This window comes from Nymphalis io, chromosome 28 (assembly GCF_905147045.1).
Source record: "Nymphalis io chromosome 28, ilAglIoxx1.1, whole genome shotgun sequence".
Lineage (NCBI taxonomy): Eukaryota > Metazoa > Arthropoda > Insecta > Lepidoptera > Nymphalidae > Nymphalis > Nymphalis io.
In genome coordinates this window covers 1,902,989-1,923,590 of record NC_065915.1, presented here as the reverse complement: position 1 = coordinate 1,923,590, position 20,602 = coordinate 1,902,989, and the positions used below count along the sequence as shown (strand labels likewise).

Below are 20,602 nucleotides of genomic sequence, written 5' to 3'. Positions count from 1 at the left end.
TACTTAGGCAAACAAGTTTCTCATTTAACAAAACCAACAACGAAGACGAAGTCACAAGAAGATCAAATATAACGTGGAAGAAATTCTGGTCACTTAAAGAAATATTAAAAGGAGACTACACGATAAACATAAAGAAAACTGTAATAGATGCTTGCTTACTGCCCTGCCTTCTGGACGGTTGCCAAACTTGGGAATATACGACAAGAGCGAAATAAAAAATCGAAACAACACAACAAGCCATGGAGAGAAGTATACTGAATATAAGAAAAATACACAAAATTAGAAGTGAAGTCTAATGACTTCACTTTTGTCTAATGACAAAAAACCAAAATAACCCTTACGCAAGTTCTAAAATTAAAATGGCAATGGGCTGGCCACGTATAACGATATAAAGACGGTAGGTGGACAGTTAAAATTACAGATTGGAAAGGCCCACAAGGGAAAAGAAACACTTCTTTTCTACGGCAAACCGAGGAGAAGATGGGCTGATGACCTCACGAAAATAGCAGGGAGCGACTGGCGGAAGGTAGCAGTTCACAGGGAAAGTTGGAAGAAGCTGGAGGAGGCCTTCATCAGCGGAGGGGCCCATACTGCAATATTTTTTTCTCTCTTATGAGAGAAAAAAATATTGCAGTAGTATCTCTCATATATATATATATATATATATGTATATATATATATATATATATATATATATATATATATATATATATATGAGAGATACTACTGCAATATTTTACTATATATATAAATATTTTATTATATATATAAATATACGTTTTATTGTCCCATAACAGTACATAATATATATTTATATATATATAAAGCCTTTATTATTATTATTATTATGACGGCACGCTTATTTATCGTCTTATAAAGTAATTTTTAAACAACCATAATAAATGTATAAATACATTCATTTTAAATCAGTTTTGTGAAATTATTTTTTGACAAACCGCAGATAGAGAAGAACGTATAATATTGACTAGTCCACACTTCTACCCTGACCGGTCAGAAAAATCTACCATTTCATAATGTAGACAAAAAAGCACATAAAAGATCAAGCTTTTTTTAAATCTGTAAACCAGGTTGTATTTTCAAAAGCACCAAGTAAATTTCCGCTCAATTTATTGTGTACACACACATTAAAAATAAAACCTTTCCTGAATCAGATCGCTTTATTATGAATATTAGAAAAAATATGATAGTCTATTATTTTCATGTATATATTTATATTATAGCACGAAAATCTATTTGCAACAATTTAACAATGATTAGAGGAAAAATTATATGATATAAACTGAACCATTGCATAGAAGTACTAGCTGACAGGATACAGATCGACTAATAAGAAAGAGGAAAAAACATAAAATCATATTTTTTTTAGTAGAATTTAAACTTTATCGTAATAAATATTATTCTGTACTGTTGGTACATAAAAATGGAATCGATCAAATAAATAAAAATCGGAATAATTTATGCATACAATTTTATTTATAAACAATATTTTTCTTCAATATATCGGTTGTATAAAAACATTTTAAGGGGTGACTCGTTTAGGGTCGCGCGGGAACATCGACGTCTTCCGGATATTGTCCAGACCCAGGAACAGCATCACCACACGCTCCAGACCAATACCGCCTCCTACAAAAAGATTAATTATTATATTATAGAAAAATAATGTTCTCTTGACCGAAGCACAAGTCTTGCACAAGTCTGCGCAAATATGAAAGCACTCTATTTCCTGACTCTCACTATCGGAAAGTCTAAGGCTTTCTCTAACTCTAGCCTGTTTATTACAAAAAATTTATCGACGGTAAAAACCACAGCCAAACTGCCGAAAATTATAAATGCTGGGTGACGACTTTATACCCAAATTACGAGACGTGACAATTGTTGGCGGTGTTGTGTTGTTGTATTTAAGCGTACAACAACAACAGCCCGTGAAGATCCCATAGCTGGGCATAGATGTCCTGTTAATAATCACGGTACTTGGCCCCGCTGTTAATATAGATGGTGACTGAGCCTATATACCTAAGCGTAACGTAGCCCAATCTAATATCTAGAAAAAGATATATATATTACCGGCATGAGGAGGACAGCCCAGCCTGAACGACTCTATATACGCCGCGATTTTGCTGATATCTGAGAAAAAAAAAACAAGTTATGTAAACATAGATAGCCAGGAACAATAATATTGCATAATCCTTATCCCACTAGTGGACAGTGACTTCCTGTATATTAAGAAAAACATTGTAGATTATTTCTACCACGCTAAACTACTGTATATTAGTTTACAAGTGGAAGAATTAAAAAAAAACCCTTAATACAATAGATTTAAAGAAATTCATCAGAAACATGCTGGTTTCCACACGAGACCTTCAAAGATGTCGAGATTAAATGGAAAGGCAAGTAAAACCAGAGGTAACAAGGTCAGCGTCTTGGTCTCTTCACAATCTTTTGGATGGACATGTATTTTTCTTAATTTGTATTTTGTGTCTATTTATTTTCATTATATATTTAATTTAATATATACATATACATATATATATATATATATATATATATATATATATATATATATATATATATATATATTATAATTGTATATTGATCTTTGTTTAAGTATTTTTAAGTCATAATAAAAACAGTAAAAACTAAGCGTTTCTTAATAAATTTTAATAATAATAATGTCCTCCAGACCGATTACGGCCACGGCGGTCATTCTCAAGAGAGATTAGCCAACTACGCAGGAGATATTATAGTGCACAAGAGTGTGCGCAAACACAGGTGCACTCTCTATTCCCTAACAATCCGATGGGACGGCAATCCGACACGACTGGAAAGAGTTCAGGCGCAGGACCAACGGCTTTACGTACTTTCCGAGGCACAGGAGTGAACATATCCAACTTTCAGACTCCGGGCTGCTACTGAGAATTTTCTGGCAGAAAAACCCAATAAATTTTTATTGACCCGACCTGGGAATTGAACCCAGGACCTCCAGATCTGCGGTCTTACATCAATCCACTAGACCAACGAGGCAATCAAATTATTATTATTTAATTTTATTATGCATTCCAAGCAGTTGATTAATATATCTTTTTTTTATAATACAACACTATTACACTCACCTTCATACATTCACTAATTTTACTCCTAAAGTTCCGGAAACCACTTCGCCGACATTCAAAACGAATTATTTATATTGACCAATGATATCGCGTCAATTCAAGGCCAAAGTTGTTTATTTGTCTTTACGCCTCGAACGGTTGGAATAGACTATTTAAGCCGACACACTTTTCTCGTATAATATAGATATTTACCAATCCCGTGGTGCTTCGCCCTCTCGGTGAGGAACTCCGGGTCGTGTATCCGCTGCGCTCCGCTGAGGATCTCCTCCCCGCGCATAAACATGTCGTACGAATTCGATGCTTTCTGTAATACATCATATTCATCATAATTTAATTTCTTACGCATTGGATTACGTAGGTTAGTGTCCTTTTCTGTACCCCTGACAATGTGTGTACTATATTTCAAAATCGGTTGAGTATTTAAGATGTAACAAACAAACTCAATTTTTTTTTATCAAGGTTTTAATGCCTGAAGTCATTCTCTACCAATCAATCTTTAAGCTAAACAGGACGAAGGAAGACGAAGGGATTATAGATTAAAGGATGTTAGAAATATTTAATCCTTAATAATATTATAAATGCAAGAGTGAGTTTGTTAGTTTGCATGTGACATCTGCAAGAAGATGAAATCGTTCCATTAGCTGTTTTTTTTTTTTGTTAAATTACTAATTTATTAATCAGCACTAGACTTGGTATTTGGGTATACCAGACGAGCCTACCACCGTTTTATAAAAATAGGTTGACAAATGGTCCACCTGATGATAAGCGATCACCACAGTCCATAAACACTGGCGCTGTAAGAAATAATATCCATTCCTTACAACCTTCGAAACCTAGATATTATGTCTCTTGCGCCTGTAGTTACACTGGCTCACTCGCCCTTCAAATCGGAACACAACAATACTAAGAATTGCTGTCGAGCAATAGTATATCTAATGAGTGGGTGGTACCTACCCAGACGGACTTGCCTTGCCAAGTTAATCAAAACATTTGGCTTTAAATAAAGAATCTGAACAGAAAGCTTACAGGGTTGTTCGGATCAGGCATTGTGTAAAACGGTCGAACGGCCAGCGGGTACTTGTCCAAAATGAAGAAGTCTGTCTCGTATTTAGCTTTGACGAGACGGCCGAGCAGTTTCTCATCCGGAGTGGACAGGTCATCCTCTTCCCCCACCGTTACACCTGGAACAGATAATCACATATAATAATAAATATTTTTTTTTATTATAATTGGGAAACATAAAGTACACCACACCATTACATTATACAACAATTAACTCGTTCACACACCAATCAAGTTTCCACTTAAAACTAAAATAAGCAATTTTGTAAATTATATGAAGATTCAAACAGTTAACAAACAGCAAAACAATAATATATATATAATAAATATTATATATTTTTTATTTGTTATTATATATATATATATAAATACATTGACTAAGTTGACAAATGCACACAAATTCTTTTTTAAATGTATTGAGCGTACAAGAAAACATGTCCAAGTCATTAAACTTCCTATTGTATCTTACAAGAGCGATATATAAATTCGATAATAATAATATCCTGGGACATTTTTCACACACGGCCATCTGATCCCAAATTAAGCTTGTACAGAGCTCGTGCTATGGAAACCAGACAACTGATATACTACATATACTACTTTTCTTTAATAAATACATACTTATATAGTTAATTACATCCAGACTCAGGACAAACAGACATGTTCATGCACAAAAATGTCTGTCCTGGGTGGGAATCGAACCCACAACCCTCGGCGTGAAAGGTTCTACCAACCACGCCAACCAGTACCTCATCGTCGTCAAATTACTATGACTACGGAAACGTTGAATCTTTTTTTATTATTTCCTAGTCAATTAATTTAAATGGATGAATTATTATAATTCAATATATGAATTACTTTAATTTAGTAATTTATTGAATTGAAGTAACTATTATATAAACAAATGTCTGTATTCATATTATTTGTATGAGCGTATACACATTTTTTGGAGTGTAACAATAATAGCCTGTGAATGTCCCACTGCTGGGCTAAGGCCCCTTCTCTAATTTAAGGAGAAGGTTTGAAGCTTATTCCACCACGCTTTCCAATGCGGGTTGGGTTGGAGTGTAAACTTGCTTAAAATATAAATTTTTTAATTTTAATGTATTGTTTTGTTTACCTAAATAAACAAATAAAACGACGGACATTCTAGAAGGATATTCTGGATTGATAATATTCCTTACACAGCCCATGTATATGAACGGTGGTGACCACTTGCACCTTGTAGACATTGCAATGGGTCATTTGCAATGTCTACTATTACATAAACATATGTCTGTCTTATTATAAGTATAGATTAAAAAAAAAAGCTCTCACCGGCCTCCTTCAGCATCTGTATGGCCTGAGGGAACTCGAGCCTCAGCGGTGGATCCAGGAACTTGAACGGTGACACCGGGTACTGCTGACCAACCGTTGCTATGTCATCTGCAAATCTGTTAGAATATTTTATTTTAATTATAATATATATAACAGCATTAAGGAAATGGTTGTACAGTTATTACTTTTACTAAAGTACATAGGATTGCAACTTTATAATAAGAAAAATGAAAAAAATATGTACAATAAAAAAATTACTTAATATTAATGCGAGAAAATAATATGCTTGTTTGTGTATTTGCGTGTGTATCATGATTATTATCTAAATCTCCTAAACTATAAAGTTTACAATTTTAAAATATTCAAAAAGATATTCTTAAGAGATAGTGTAATCTTTTATGTAAACTATAAGCTACCCGCCCCGGCTTTCCACGAGCAGAATAAATAAATAAAACATTTAAATCGTAATCCCTATAACTCTATTGGTTTACGGAACGCGCGCCAGTAAAGCTCAGTCGTCATGATTTTTTCCGACATCTTTTCAAAAATAATCATCATATTTCAGACAATTTACATCATCATAATCATATTCAGCCCACATTAATCCACTGCTAGACAGAGGTCTCCTCACAGGCGCGCCAGTTCTCCTGTGCTAGTCGCATCCATTGAGCACCCGCCATCTTCCTAAAATCGTCTGACCATCGGGCGGGTGGTCTGCCCATTGGCCTTTTTGCTTCTCTAGGCCACCACTCCGTGACGACTTTAGTTCACCTTCCGTCTTCTCGTCTGGCCAAGTGTCCAGCCGCTCTCCACTTTAACCTCGTGATACGCTTCCCAATATCTTCGACTTTCGTCTTTCGTCGGATTTCTGCGTTTGGTACACGATCAACGAGGGAGATGCCTAGCATAGCACGCTCCATCGCCCTTTGTGCCACTTTTATTTTGTGCTTGCTATGCTTAGTGAGCGTCCATGTTTCGGCACCGTAGGTGAGTATAGGCAAGACACATTGGTTAAACAACTTGGTCTTGAGGCATTGTGGGAGTTTGGATGTCAACGTATCTTCGAGCTTTCCAAAAGCAGCCCACCCTAATCCAATGCGTCGTTTGATCTCCTGTATTTGAGATTTCCGATCAAATGATAAACGATGTCCAAGATAGATATAATCGCTGACCAGTACGGTGTCCTTACCTACGATTATGTTAGGTGCACGTATGTGGCGATTAGTCATGATTTTGGTCTTGGACATGTTCATCCTCAGACCGATCCTTAGTGAAACTTTTTGTAGATCTGCTAGCATAAATTGAAGTTCTTTGGTGCTCTCGGCGACAAGAATCAAGTCGTCCGCGAACCTAAGGTGCGTCATGCGTGTTCCGTTTATATTGATACCTCTCTCCCTCCAATCCAGCGTCTTCAACAGATCTTCTAAGACGGTGTTGAAGAGTTTCGGCGAGAGACACGAAGTTGGTGTTTTTGTGCATGCGCACCTGCAGAGTCGCGAATTTGTACAGCTCTCGGAGGATATCTACATATCGCTTGTCAATACCGCAGCGATGGAGAGATTGAAACGCGGCCCAATGTTCGACACTGTCGAAAGCCTTCTCGTAATCAACGAAGGCAAAGCACAGGGGTCGGTTATACTCATTGCACTTCTCCATTAGCTGCTTGACAGTATGGATATGGTCCATAGTTGAGTATCCACTCCGGAAGCCAGCTTGCTCGATGGGTTAGTATTCGTCGAAGGTGTTAGCGAGTCGGTGACACAGGACTTTAGCGAACAGTTTGTAGACCTGAGAGAGAAGGCTTATTGGACGGTAGTTTGTCAGTTTTGTTTTGTCGCCTTTCTAATAAAGTATCGTGACAATCGCATTCTTCCATTAACCGGATGTAGAACCCTGTAGGAGAATTTCGTTAAAAAGTTTTACAAGGACTTCAAGTATAGGTTTTCCACCTGCCTGCAACATTTCGACATGCGCCCCGTCCTCACCAGAGTTCTGGTGTTATAATTTCTTAAGTCATTACGGATTGCCTGCTTTATAGCCTTATTAATCTCTCTCTGATCTGATGTTATACCAGTCTTCATTTCCCTTCTTTGGGATAGGAGAGAGAATGTATGAGATGTTAATTTCGCCTCTTTATGTGGCTTCTTTCGCCCTATGTGTCTCTTCGTGGTCTCCGTCATTACTGAGCACAGCAAGTCGTTCAATGAGTCGACATTCCGGTTCTCTTCTATAAGCCCTTCGAAAGAGTTTTTGAGTTCCAGTTGAAACTCATTTTGTAAGAGTTTGTAACTATCCCTACCATATTTTGAGTTAGATGTTTTAAGCAGTTTGGCTCTTTCTTTGGGAAGGTTATACCTGAACGTGGCTCTCTCTAGACGATGGTCGCTATTAGTTTTAAAGCGACTTAAACGGATACGTCTGTTGTATTTGACTTATGCGAGCTAATTATGTAGTCGATCTCATTTCTCGTCCGGCCCGCCGGGCTAGCCCAAGTCCCTTTCCTTGAATGACGCTTTTTAAAAAAGGTATTCATTGCGTATAGATGATGTTGCTCAAGGAAATTTACCAAGGTTTGCCCCCGCGGATTACGACTACCTAGCCCAAACTGTCCTACCGACGTTTCGTTTTTTACTTGAGGTCCTACTTTTGCGTTAAAGTCACCCATTAGTATGGTATAACAGCAGGCATTTTTCTGACGCGCTCTCCTTATGTCCTCGTAGAAGGCCTCTACTTCTTCATCGATGTGGTCGCAAGTAGGAGCGTATGCTTGTATGATCTTGATGGCATACCTTTTATTTAGTCTCAGACTAAGATAACAAACTCGTGTTGATACACTTGTTACCTTCTGAACATCTGAGTAAAGCCTTCTATGTATTAAGAATCCTACACCACCATAAGAAGTGCCTTCGTGGCCTCTGTGGTAAAGCAGATGACCACAAAATAAGCGTATAAGATCCTCTCCTTGTCTTCTTACCTCAGATAAACCGATCACATCCCATTTTATACATTGAACTGCCTCTAGGAGTTCATAAAGCCTTTCGTCAGCATTCAAAGTCCGAGTATTGTAAGTAGCCAGGGTCATTGTATGGCAGCCGGGTCTCTTCCGGAGATTCTTTGCACCCTCCACCCCGCCGGAACCGTAGCCGCTGCCGTAACTAAGAATAGCGGGGCTGCCGGGGACTGAGGGCCGTGGTACTGGTGCGCTATTCATTTTGAGGGGTTTTTAGCCTTAAAACGCCACGCTGGCCAGGCGGCTTGGCGAGTCTTCCTGTCACGTTGGCCTGTTCCTCACCAGCTCCTTCCACCAAGAGAGAAGCTGGTGAGCAGCAGTTACCGGGAGGGACCACTGGAAGTTGTGACTCGGAATTGAGCTTCTAACGGCAAACCGGCGTTGGAAGCTCACCATTTCCCCCCCAATTTACACAAAACATTAATACAGAAAAACCTTCATCATAAATCATTTTTCTTATTATATTGATACTACTACTACTACATAGCCAATGCGCCACCAATATTAGATAAATGTTATGTACATATTGTTCTAAAAGGACACATAAAATCCTATAGGAAAAACACCAGTTATAGGTGTTGAGCTGGTCATCATCAAGCTAACATGAACAAATAGGGTGTTATTGACTCACTGTTTCTGTAGCCCCCGGAACATGTCCGTGAAGGTCTGTCCGATTGTGTCCAAGACTTCATGGTAGTGCTGCTTGAAGGACATCTCCAAGTCCAGACCCACGAACTCGGTGAGGTGACGGTGTGTGTTCGAGTCCTCCGCTCTGAATACAGCTCCCACCGTGAACACCTGGAAGTTAATACTCATCAGATATTCTACTGTAAAACAGCAGTACTTGGTATTGTTGTGTTCCAGTTTGAAGGGTGAGTGAGCCAGTGTAATTGCAGGCACAAGGGACATAAAATCTTACTTTCCAAGGTTGGTGGCGCATTGGCTATAAGCGATGATTGACATTTCTTAGAATGCCAATGTCTAAGGGCATTTGGTGACCACTTACCATCAGGTGGCCCATATGCTCGTCCACCTTCCTATTCTATATATAAAAAAAAAAAAAACATAACATCTTAGGTCGGTGGCGCAATGGTGATGTAAACGATGGTTAACATTTCTTACAATGCCAATGTCTATGGGCGTTGGTGACCACTTACCATCAGGTGGCCCATACGCTCGTCCGCCTTCCTGTTCTATAAAAAAAAGGTTAACCCTTCTATAGCCCATTGCAGAAGTAAAAACGAATAGACAAGTTTGACCTTGAATTGACATGACATAATTGGTGGGGATGTATATGACTGCCTCGTTGTTCTAGTGGCTAGATATAAGACCGTATATCCTTAGGTCTTGGGTTCAAACCTTAACTCGGTTCGATAAGAATTTATTGAGTTTTTCTGCCATAGAATCTCAGCCCGGAGTCTGGAAGTTTAAAGTGTGCACTTCTGTGTCTCGATGAGTTGGACCTTCGCCTGAACTCTATCAGATCGTGTTAGATTGCCGTCCCATCGGATTATGAGTGAGGGAATAGAGAGTGCACCTGTGTTTGTGCACACGCTTGTGCACTATAATATCTCCTGCGCAGTTGGCTAATCTCCATTGATATTGGCCGCCTTGGCCGAAATCAGTGAGTAGGACACCATTATCAATTTGTGGTACTCACTCCTAATATCAGTATCGTGGGTACTCCTCTTAACATTTGTGATGTCTGCACTAACCTTGTCAAAGTCAGCGGCGATCGCCATCTGCTTGTAAAGCTGCGGGCTCTGCGCGAGGTAGGCGGACGACTTGAAGTACGAGACCGTGAACACGTTGGCGCCGCCCTCGGACGCCGCCGAGATTATCTTCGGAGTGTGGATCTCGACAAAACCTACGGTAACATATTTTAGATAAAAAACCAGTAAGGATATTCTGGAAGAACAAACTCGAAACTCACCGCAGAAAACGGTCGTGAAATATCAGTAAGCGATATGCGAACTTGAACATTATAATTATAACATAACACGAATACACGTATCAAAATCTTATATCGCAATTTCACGGGTGTGTAATGAAGCGAGTTCTTACAGAATAGCGCTGCTTTTTAGAACACGTGAACATTAGCCGATGATTGTTGGCTCTCAAGTCCAGGGACTAAGTTTTCTATTATTAATAATGTTTTTAGGGAAACAAACATTGTTTAATTTTTTTATCCCTTAATTTTTAAGTCAATCTTCATTTAGTTTTATGTTATTATATACTATATCATGCCATATCATCCGCTACAACAAACGGATTGTTTACGAGCCATCCACCAGCACTTCCGAAGGGAGAACGAATAAAAGAAATATATTTTTATATCGCCGGGAGGGCAAATGACTCTACTCCACCTGATGGTAAGTGGTAGTCCAAACGCGACGACGGCCAGTACAGACGGGAAAAACGTTCTGCACTAGCCGCCTTCGCCTTGCCGGCCCGCAAGATGCCTCTTCACGCCTCGTTTGAAGGAACCCGGGTTGTAAGAGGAGGGGAATACGTGAGCTGGTAAGGAATTCCATTTTTTGGAAGTGCGACAAAGAAAGGAGTTGCCAAATTTCTTTGTTCGCGATGGAATTGATGTCACAGTTAGGCGGTGACATCGAGAACCAGCTCGCGTGGACTTAAGAAGGAAGGGGGAAGCAGGAATTAGAGAGAATAATTCCTCAGAGCACTCGCCGTGATACAGTCGATAGAAAGCGCTCAGTGCTGCTATCTCACGACGCAATTGTAAAGGTTCAAGGGTGTTTGTGACCTTTACGTCGCCAATAATGCGTACGGCACGTCGCTGCAACCGGTCCAAGGCCTCAAGTAGGTACTTAGCGGAGCCATCCCAAAGGTGCGAGCAATATTCCACGCAAGACCGTACCTGTGTTTTGTACAGCAGGCACAGTTGTTGTGGCGTGAAAAAGCGCCGCACCTTGTTCAGAACTCCGAGTTTCCGTGAAGCTGTTTTTATAACAGCCTCGATGTAATCCCTTGGACTAAGGTCGCAGCGAACGTCAATCCCCAGCATGGCGATTTTGCTTTGCATCACCAGCGGAGTACCACAGAGGGAGGGAAGAGCGGAAAATGTTGACTTTTTCGCCGTGAGAGCGCATACCTGTGTTTTCTTGGCATTAAACTCAACAAGATTATCAGAGCCCCATTTGGCGATGAGATCTAACGTCCTATCGAGTTCAATGACAAGATTCTCCCGCCTCTCCTCAGTTTCCGCCCGCCCAGCCACTGCGCGTCCGTGGTATCCACCATGCACTGTACTATCATCTGCATAGCAATGTATGTTCCCAAGGGAGAGCATATCATTGATAAGCAAAAGAAAGAGTGTGGGAGATAGCACAGATCCCTGGGGGACCCCAGCATTCACTACATAGAATTGTGAAGCGCAACCATCTACTAAAACACGAAGGCTACGCTTGTGTAGCAAGCTGGCAATCCAGGTGCATAGCTGAGCAGGCAGACCATATGCCGGTAGCTTGGAGAGAAGACTTCTGTGCCAGACCCTGTCGAAAGCCTTGGAGATATCGAGGCTGACAGCCAACGATTCTCCATGCTTGTCGATAGCTTCACCCCAGAGGTGTGTTACGTACGCTAGAAGATCACCTGTGGACCGTTTTGGTCGAAACCCGTACTGACGATCATTAATTAGACAGTGATCTTCTAGGTAATGGATCAGTTGGTTGTTTAAAATCCGTTCCATCACCTTACAAAGTACTGAGGTGATAGCTATTGGCCGATAATTTGCCGGGTCAGACCGATCCCCTTTTTTGGGAACCGCTTGCACATTAGCTCTTCTCCAAGCCTCCGGCACACTTCCCGAAGAGAGAGAAAGTTGGAACAGGCGCGTTAACACAGGAGACAGCTCCGCTGCGCACTTCTTCAGCACTATGGCTGGTATTCCATCGGGACCGCTAGCTTTCCGTACATCAAGTGATTGCAGCTCCGCACGCACATCACGTTGCCTGATTTTAATGTCAGGCATCGTATGGCCACATGCAGGTATTGTAGGTGGCAGTGCACTACAATCATCCATGACGGAATTGTCGGCAAAGAGTTTAGCCAGGAGATCAGCTTGCTCTTGCGGACTGTGAGCTAGCTATATTCAACGCAACCAGAAAAAACGAGGTCTTGAAATTACTCCTCCTAATCAGATCGCGAGCCATTTTATACCTGGAAGCCAGTTGAATGACTACAAAATACCAAATACTAAAGAAAACTAAAGTAAAAAAATCATCCCTAAAAAAGAACATCACTCGATGAAAAGCGTCCCTTCAGCACAAGCCGACACACCAAACTATGCCACAGCTCTATTTTCGGAAGACTGTGTGTTGCTACTTCTGTTAACTGTTATTAGGTTTGCATAATTCGAGGAAAACGAGTAATTGGCTCTATTGTCTTTACATTGTATTTTTAATGTGAACATATTTTGTATCATGCTGTTGTTTTCCTTAAATAAATAAATAAACATCGCCCCTGCAACGCTCTGGAACTATCGCAAAAATCTCGAAACATTACCATTACCATAGAACTGAAAATTTTAATATAACTCCCCCAGAACGACCAGTCACCGCGGGGGCAGTAGACTACCACCCTCCAAATCATATGAAATATTCCATAGCCACATTTAATGTTCGTTCGCTAGCGAGTCACATACGAATGATTAAAATGGAACATGATATCTCCTTTATAAACTGAGACATTATTGGTATCTCAGAAGTAAGAAGATTAGGATACCAATATTACTATGGGGAAACAATAACTATGGGGTTCCTTGTCAAAAAGCGTCCAACAATAACAGTAAACGATTTTATAGCTATATCTGAAACGGTTGCTCTATTACACATAAAAATAGAAGATATAAATTATTCACTATTACAAGCTTACGCGCCTACTGAAATTGCCAACGAATCCGAATTATTATCATTTTACAAAGAAATAAACAGAGTGAAGCTCTGTTTATTTCTTAGCAAATGCAATATTTATGGGTAATATGAATGCCAAAATTGGATTACCGAAGCCAGGTGAACAGCTTGTCATGGGAAGCTATGGTTATGGTAAAGGGAATAAAAGAGGACAACTTTTTATAGATTTCCACATACCTTAAAGATATCCAATACGCTTTTTAAAAAACCGGACAAACTAAAATAAACATGGTTATCGCCAAATGGAAAAATTAAAAACGAAATAGACTTAATAGCAACTAATTTAACTAAGAATATAGAAAATGTACCGTTCTTTTTAGACTATTACACCCCAGTGATCATAGAATGGTGAGAATCACTCTATCCACAAGAAGTAAAAAACAATCCAGAGTAAAATATAGACATAGCCTTACACATACAACTGTGGACTTCGAAATATTTGGAAATCCTATCTCTAAGTACGTACCACCTGTAGAAGACACTTTAAAAATTTACTATGATTATATAGATTACAACTTAATTAAATGTTCCGACAAGTCGAAAAATAGGAAATGTAGTAAGCAGCCAATTATCACACATGATATCATAGAACTTAAACAACATAAATACGAATTAAGATCTAAAAGGAACAAATTGAAACAAGAAAAAATAAAACTTAGTAAATTAAATAGCGAAATTTATAAAAAAATTTTTGTATTATAGGTTGCCGGACGAGCATATGGGCCACCTGATGGTAAGTGGTCACCAACGCCCATAGACATTGGCATTGTAAGAAATGTTAACCATCGCTTATATCGCCAATGCGCCACCAACCTTGGGAACTAAGATTTTATGTCCCTTGTGCCTGTAATTACACTGGCCCACTCAACCTTCAAACCGGAACACAACAATAACAAGTACTGCTGTTTTGCGGTAGAATATCTAATGGTACCCACCCAGACGGGCTTGCACAAAGTCCTACCACCAGTTGAAATTAAAGATAACTTGAAGAACTACAGACTTAAAACTATATACCAATACCTGGAAAAAAAGGAGTAAAAAAACTTTCAAAAAACTCCACAATAGTAAGCAGCTCATGACACAGTTATATGCAGCCGGATCTTTGATACCTAATAGAAATGATCTAATGAACACAGCTAAACAATTTTTCAAAGATCTCTACGCTAAACAACAACCTCACAATGACACGATCTCAGGTCACACGACAGGCAATGAGGACCCAGTATTGCCTTTTTTGGAATGCGAGATAGAGCTATCTATTAAGAGATTAAAAACCGATAAAAGCCCAGATCCAGATGGCATGACAAATGACTCGATTATTGCTGATAAAGACCACTTACTACGCTATTCAATCTTATATTAGAAAAGAAAAATATTCCGGAGCAGTGGTCGTGTCTGGTGGCTCAGAAATAGTACTTATATACAAAAAAGGAGATCCTAAATTAATTACGAATTATAGACCCATAAGTTTAATGCCCCGTCTCTATAAATTATTTAGTTCGACATTGCCCCGGAGAATCTCAGCGTTAATCGATGAGAACCAACCAGTACAATAGGCGGGATTCAGGAAAAACTATTCTACCATCGACCATATACACATGCTGAAACAAATCATTGAAAAATCTACTGAATATGATACACTTTTATACAGGGTTACAGGGTAATATGTCACGATCCTTTTAAAGGGTTATAGTTCAGGACAATAGCTATCAAATGACCCCCAAAATGCTTATGCAAAAGTGTATCGTTTTCGAGTTATTAATTTTTTAATATTTTTTTTATTTAAAGGATGTTTAAGATTCTAAAATTCAGTAAAAAAAAATCAACGTATTTTCCCTATTTTTTTGTATTTCTTGCTTGGGTACATCCTAGTTAATAATAACCAGTTATAAAACAAAAACAATCTTCAAGCATTTTTAAATTACAGATCCAAAACTGTACAACTTTTCGATTTTTAATTTTGATTCTTTAAGTTACTCGCAATTTTTTTGTAAAAATCACTATGGCTCTTATCGTGCGGATCATTTTAAAAACATCTGCGTTTCCTTAGCTATCCATCGGTACATGAAAAGTACAGTAACAATCATAAACTCAGGAGAAAATTAGATAACAAAGAGACCAGGTAGGAAATTCTAAGAAATGCTATTGTTAAGAAATTAAATCTGGATCAAAGACAAAAGGACCTCAATGCAAAGTAGTTAAAGATTATTTTTAATAGGGGTAATAGGTAAAAAAGGAGAGATAAACCAGAGCTGTTTGTGGAATACTATTATCAATTCCTTTGAATTTACCGTCATTTTTTCTAATTTCCTTTTATCTCATTTCTTTTAGGAATAAGAGTAATAAAACCTTGTCGGGGTACATAATACTCACTGTACTTGCACTGCTCGTATAGTGTGGACGCGCTTTAGTGAATATTGATCTCTTAAATTTTTGAAAAAAACCGCTTCGTTTACTGGACTCTGTTTCTTACAACTTCGTGACTCGGCTAGCTAAAAGGAATTTGTGATTTGTGTTTATGATAACTTGGCGCGTAAAAAGGACTATTATGGCTGCAGAACAAAATTCTTCTCGTCGTCCGTACTCTAATGAGGAATACGCTGACATCTTATTTTGCTATGGATATTGTAACGGTGACGCCGCAGCTGCTCGTCGTGAGTATAATCGTCGATTTCCGGATCGCCGGACACCTGACAATAGTGTCTTTATTGGTGTGTATCGTCGAATTAGAGAAACTGGTCGCGTGCAAAGGAGACAATCTGATTCCGGACGCCCTTGTGTCCGTTCTCCAGATGAAGAGGATGTAATTATTCGTCATTTTCGAGAGGACCCTACAGTTTCCACCAATATTGTGGCAAACCGACTGGGCGTATCTCAATGGAGAGTCTGGTTTACTGTCCACGCGGCTGGATTGTATCCCTATCATTACACACCCGTACACGTGATTGAAGAAGGAGATCCTGCAAGACGTTTAGATTTTTGCCGATTTATGCTACACTGTGATGCAGAAAATCCCAATTTTTTGAGAAAAATTTTATGGACAGACGAGTCAAAGTTTGACAAAGATGGTATTACTAACTACCACAATATTCGATATTGGTCTCAAAAAGAACAGGGAAACCCTCACAAAAAGCGATTAAGCGGTTCCCAAAGACGTTTCTCGGTAAACGTCTGGATGGGGATTATCAATGATAATCTTATTGGGCCACATTTCCTACCTGATAACTTAAATGGTGAAAGTTATGAAAGCTTGCTTAGAGAAATCCTGCATGAGTTACTCGAAAATGTTTCGCTGAAACTTAGGCAGAGAATGATATTCCAGCATGATGGTTGCCCCGCACACTTTCGAATGTCCGTAAAACAGTGGCTAGACAGCAATTATCGTAACAGATGGATTGGCAGAGGAAGACCAATCCCATGGCCAGCGAGAAGTCCAGATTTGACTCCGATGGACTATTATGTCTGGGGGCATATGAAAAGCCTGGTTTATGATGTTTCACCAGTACAAACAATTGAAGAACTCAAAACAAGAATAATGAATGCTGCAAATTCTATTCGACATAGCTTGAGTAGTGTTGTAGTAAAAAGTGAATTAAGAAAAAGAATGCGTATTTGTATACGAAATAGGGGATCTCATTTTGAACACGAATTATGAATAATAAACAGTGTAATTTCGAAAGTATGGAGTAACTAAAAAGATTAAGTATTTTGTTTTTGATTTAAATTCAAAATTGCAATGACAGCTCTGGTTTATCTCTCCTTTTTTACCTATTACCCCTATTAAAAATAATCTTTAACTACTTTGCATTGAGGTCGTTTTGTCTTTGATCCAGATTTAATTTCTTAACAATAGCATTTCTTAGAATTTCCTACCTGGTCTCTTTGTTATCTAATTTTCTCCTGAGTTTATGATTGTTACTGTACTTTTTATGTACCGATGGATAGCTAAGGAAACGCAGATGTTTTTAAAATGATCCGCACGATAAGAGCCATAGTGATTTTTACAAAAAAATTGCGAGTAACTTAAAGAATCAAAATTAAAAATCGAAAAGTTGTACAGTTTTAGATCTGTAATTTAAAAATGCTTGAAGATTGTTTTTGTTTTATAACTGGTTATTATTAACTAGGATGTACCCTAGCAAGAAATACAAAAAAAATAGGGAAAATACGTTGATTTTTTTTTATTGAATTTTAGAATCTCAAACATCCTTTAAATAAAAAAAATATTAAAAAATTAATAACTCGAAAACGATACACTTTTGCATAAGCATTTTGGGGGTCCTTTGATAGCTATTGTCCTGAACTATAACCCTTTAAAAGGATCGTGACATATTACCCTGTAACCCTGTATATTGCTTTCATTGACTATTCCAAAGCATTCGACACTATCTATCACAACTCTATATGGCAATGTTTGAACGAACAAGGAATAAATAAGGAATACATAGATCTCATTAAGGTAAAATAATAATAATTTTCTCCAGAACGATTTCGGCCACGGCGGTTAATCTCAAGAGAGATTAGCCAACTACGCAGGAGATATTATAGTGCACAAGTGTGTGCGCAAACACAGGTGCACTCTCTATTCCCTAACTCTCATAATCCGATGGGATGGCAATCCGGCACGACCGAAAAGAGTTCAGGCGCAGGACCAACGGCTTTACGTGCTTTCCGAGACAAGGGAGTGTACACACTTCCAACTTCCAGAGTCCGGGCTACTACTGAGAATTTTCTGACAGAAAAGCTTAATAACTTTTTATTGGCCCAACCTGGGAATTGAACCCAGGACCCCCGGCTCTGCGGCCTTACATCAAGCCAGTAGACCAATGAGGCAGTCAAAGGTAATATACAACAACAGTAGAGCACGAGTAAAGCTAGACACAGTGGGCGCATACTTTCGAATAGAGCGGGGTATAAACAAGGGGACCCGCTCTCGCTCAAACTGTTCATGGGAGTACTCGAAAGTATATGCCGAAAAACCGAGTGGGAGCAAATGGGAATCAAGATTGATGGTAAATATCTAACTTATCTTAGATTTGCAGACGATATAGTTGTGTTATCAGAAGATCCTATGCAATTATAATAGATGCTACAATCACTCAGATATCGCAGCTTTACGGTCTGTCTCGAGATAAACCAAGAAAAGACAAAGCTTATGACCAACAGAAACAAGATCTTAATTTCGTTTGAATCAGTTACTATAGAATACGTGGAGGACTACTTCCACCTTGGCCACTTGATATCATTCAAAGAGTGCACCAGTAAAGAGATACACAGAAGAATACAAAGCACATGGAATAAATACTGGGCTATGAAGGAGATACCAACGAGATTAGAGACCAAAGCAATGAACATATGCTTAATGCATTGTCTCAAATACGCCTGTCAGACAATGAAAAAAATTAGGATCTGCCAGCGCGCCATAGAACGAAACTTTATGAACATAAAATTAAGACATAGAGTAGAGAATAAGAAAATAAGGAAAATTATCAAAGCAAGAGATGTCATAACACAAATATATATAAAACTCAAATGGAAATGGGCATTTACAAAGAATGGACTCTAACAGATGGACTCAAGTGATGACCAACTGGACACCCAGAGATAAAAAACGAAGGCCCCTGAAAAGATGGAATGATGACATCATCAAAGTAGGGGGGAATCATTGGCCCAGGATAACAAAGCAGAGAGAGATGGAAGGAGTTGGAGGAGGCGTTTATTGCAAGTGGCGGTCCTTACACCGACTAAGAGCGAATAACATTACTAATATAGGATATAAGTACAGTAATAGTAACCAACTAAGAAAATTTCAATTATTGTTATTTAAATAGTCATTTGTTCCAAAACAAATAAAATTATTTTTATTTCATTTATTTATTTATATGTATACTATGTACATAAAGTTAAGTAACCTTTAAATATCCAATCGCTGGGCTAAGTATTTTTTAAAGAGAAGGATTGGAGCGTACTCTACCACGTTGTTCCATGGGATAAACTTGGCAGATGGACACACGCCACGTGCAGGTTACTCACGATGTTTCCCTTCACCGAGCACGAGATGAATTATAAACACAAATTAATCATGAAAATTCCGTGGTGATTCTCCCGGATTTGATCCCTGTGGAATTTCCTATATAATAATATTAAATTGTTTAAACACACACCTCTATTAGTCAAATAGTGCCGGAACAATTTGCAAACACCAGCTTCGATGCGGAATATCGCCTGATTGGCCGGAGTCCTCAGGTCCAACACTCGGTTGTCCAGCCTCGTGTCCTGGTTGACTCTGATCTTGAGACCTTCGGGATCCTGGGTAGGAAGATTTGCGTCCTCATTAATATTATAAATGCGACGGTGAGTTAGTTTGTTTTTTACTCTTTTACATCTTATGACCTCAACCGGTCATCATGAAATTGTACACCCACGCACACGTGCTAGTTCCACACTCACGTCGGTCTCGCGTCGCGCCGCGTCCTCCACGAGCAGCGGCAGCTGCGCGCGCGCCGCCGACACGAGCCACACTTCGCGCGCCGACAGCTCCACCGCGCTCACGGAGCACGCCGCCACCGGGCTCTGCGTCGCCACCACCACCGCGAGCACGTCCACGATGGACTCCTTCGGGATGCTGCAACAATCATTCTCGTCTAGATCAATTAGGAAGATGTAAATTAAAAAAAAAATTTTTTTTGTACTAAAATACTCTTTAAATGATTATAGTAAAATGCGTGAAATAATTATGATTATATCATGTAAACTTTTTTTTATAAGCAAATCAATTTGGGCGCTCTCGTATAATAGGCATGATGACAGTATTAAAGAATTAAAAAATAAATGATTTTAGAGAAGAAACTATTTTAAAAGGATTCTAAAAAATGATCCCATTTTAATATACACATTGAGATTAATAAGATTTTTAATAAAATAAAAGTATAAAATTCTGCAATCGGCCATTTTATTTGAAACACCAATCAGAGCGAATGACGTCACGCCTCTGTATCTAAAACCGTTTCTCTTGAGCAGTTGTTTTGTTTACGCGTTTCAAAATCATTTTGCATCATTTAATTAGTTGAGTCGTTGATTATTCGCGTTTTTGTGAAGAAAAAACATCCAAGATCTATCATTGATGGAACAAGGCTTTGTTAAGGCAA

The 20,602-nt window shown here is 38.8% G+C and overlaps 1 protein-coding gene across 4 annotated transcripts in view; it reads right to left on the bottom strand.

Moving 5' to 3' along the window:
- The window catches only part of LOC126779074 (aspartate--tRNA ligase, cytoplasmic-like), a 66,288-nt gene that overhangs the window by 38,074 nt on the left and 7,612 nt on the right, over positions 1 to 20,602 (bottom strand). For 2 of the 4 annotated variants that reach the window (XM_050502896.1, XM_050502895.1), the window contains exons 5-13: positions 19,905 to 20,079; positions 19,619 to 19,763; positions 10,236 to 10,387; positions 9,152 to 9,318; positions 5,511 to 5,626; positions 4,158 to 4,312; positions 3,324 to 3,435; positions 2,086 to 2,145; positions 1,488 to 1,644 (exon numbers count right to left, since the gene is read on the bottom strand). In XM_050502896.1, the coding sequence (XP_050358853.1) occupies positions 1,541 to 1,644; positions 2,086 to 2,145; positions 3,324 to 3,435; positions 4,158 to 4,312; positions 5,511 to 5,626; positions 9,152 to 9,318; positions 10,236 to 10,387; positions 19,619 to 19,763; positions 19,905 to 20,079 (1,186 nt within the window). In that variant the 3' untranslated portion in view covers positions 1,488 to 1,540. Of the gene's footprint in view, positions 1 to 1,487; positions 1,645 to 2,085; positions 2,146 to 3,323; positions 3,436 to 4,157; positions 4,313 to 5,510; positions 5,627 to 9,151; positions 9,319 to 10,235; positions 10,388 to 19,618; positions 19,764 to 19,904; positions 20,080 to 20,602 lie in introns of those variants that run through there. The other 2 variants (XM_050502893.1, XM_050502894.1) reach the window with 2 other exon arrangements.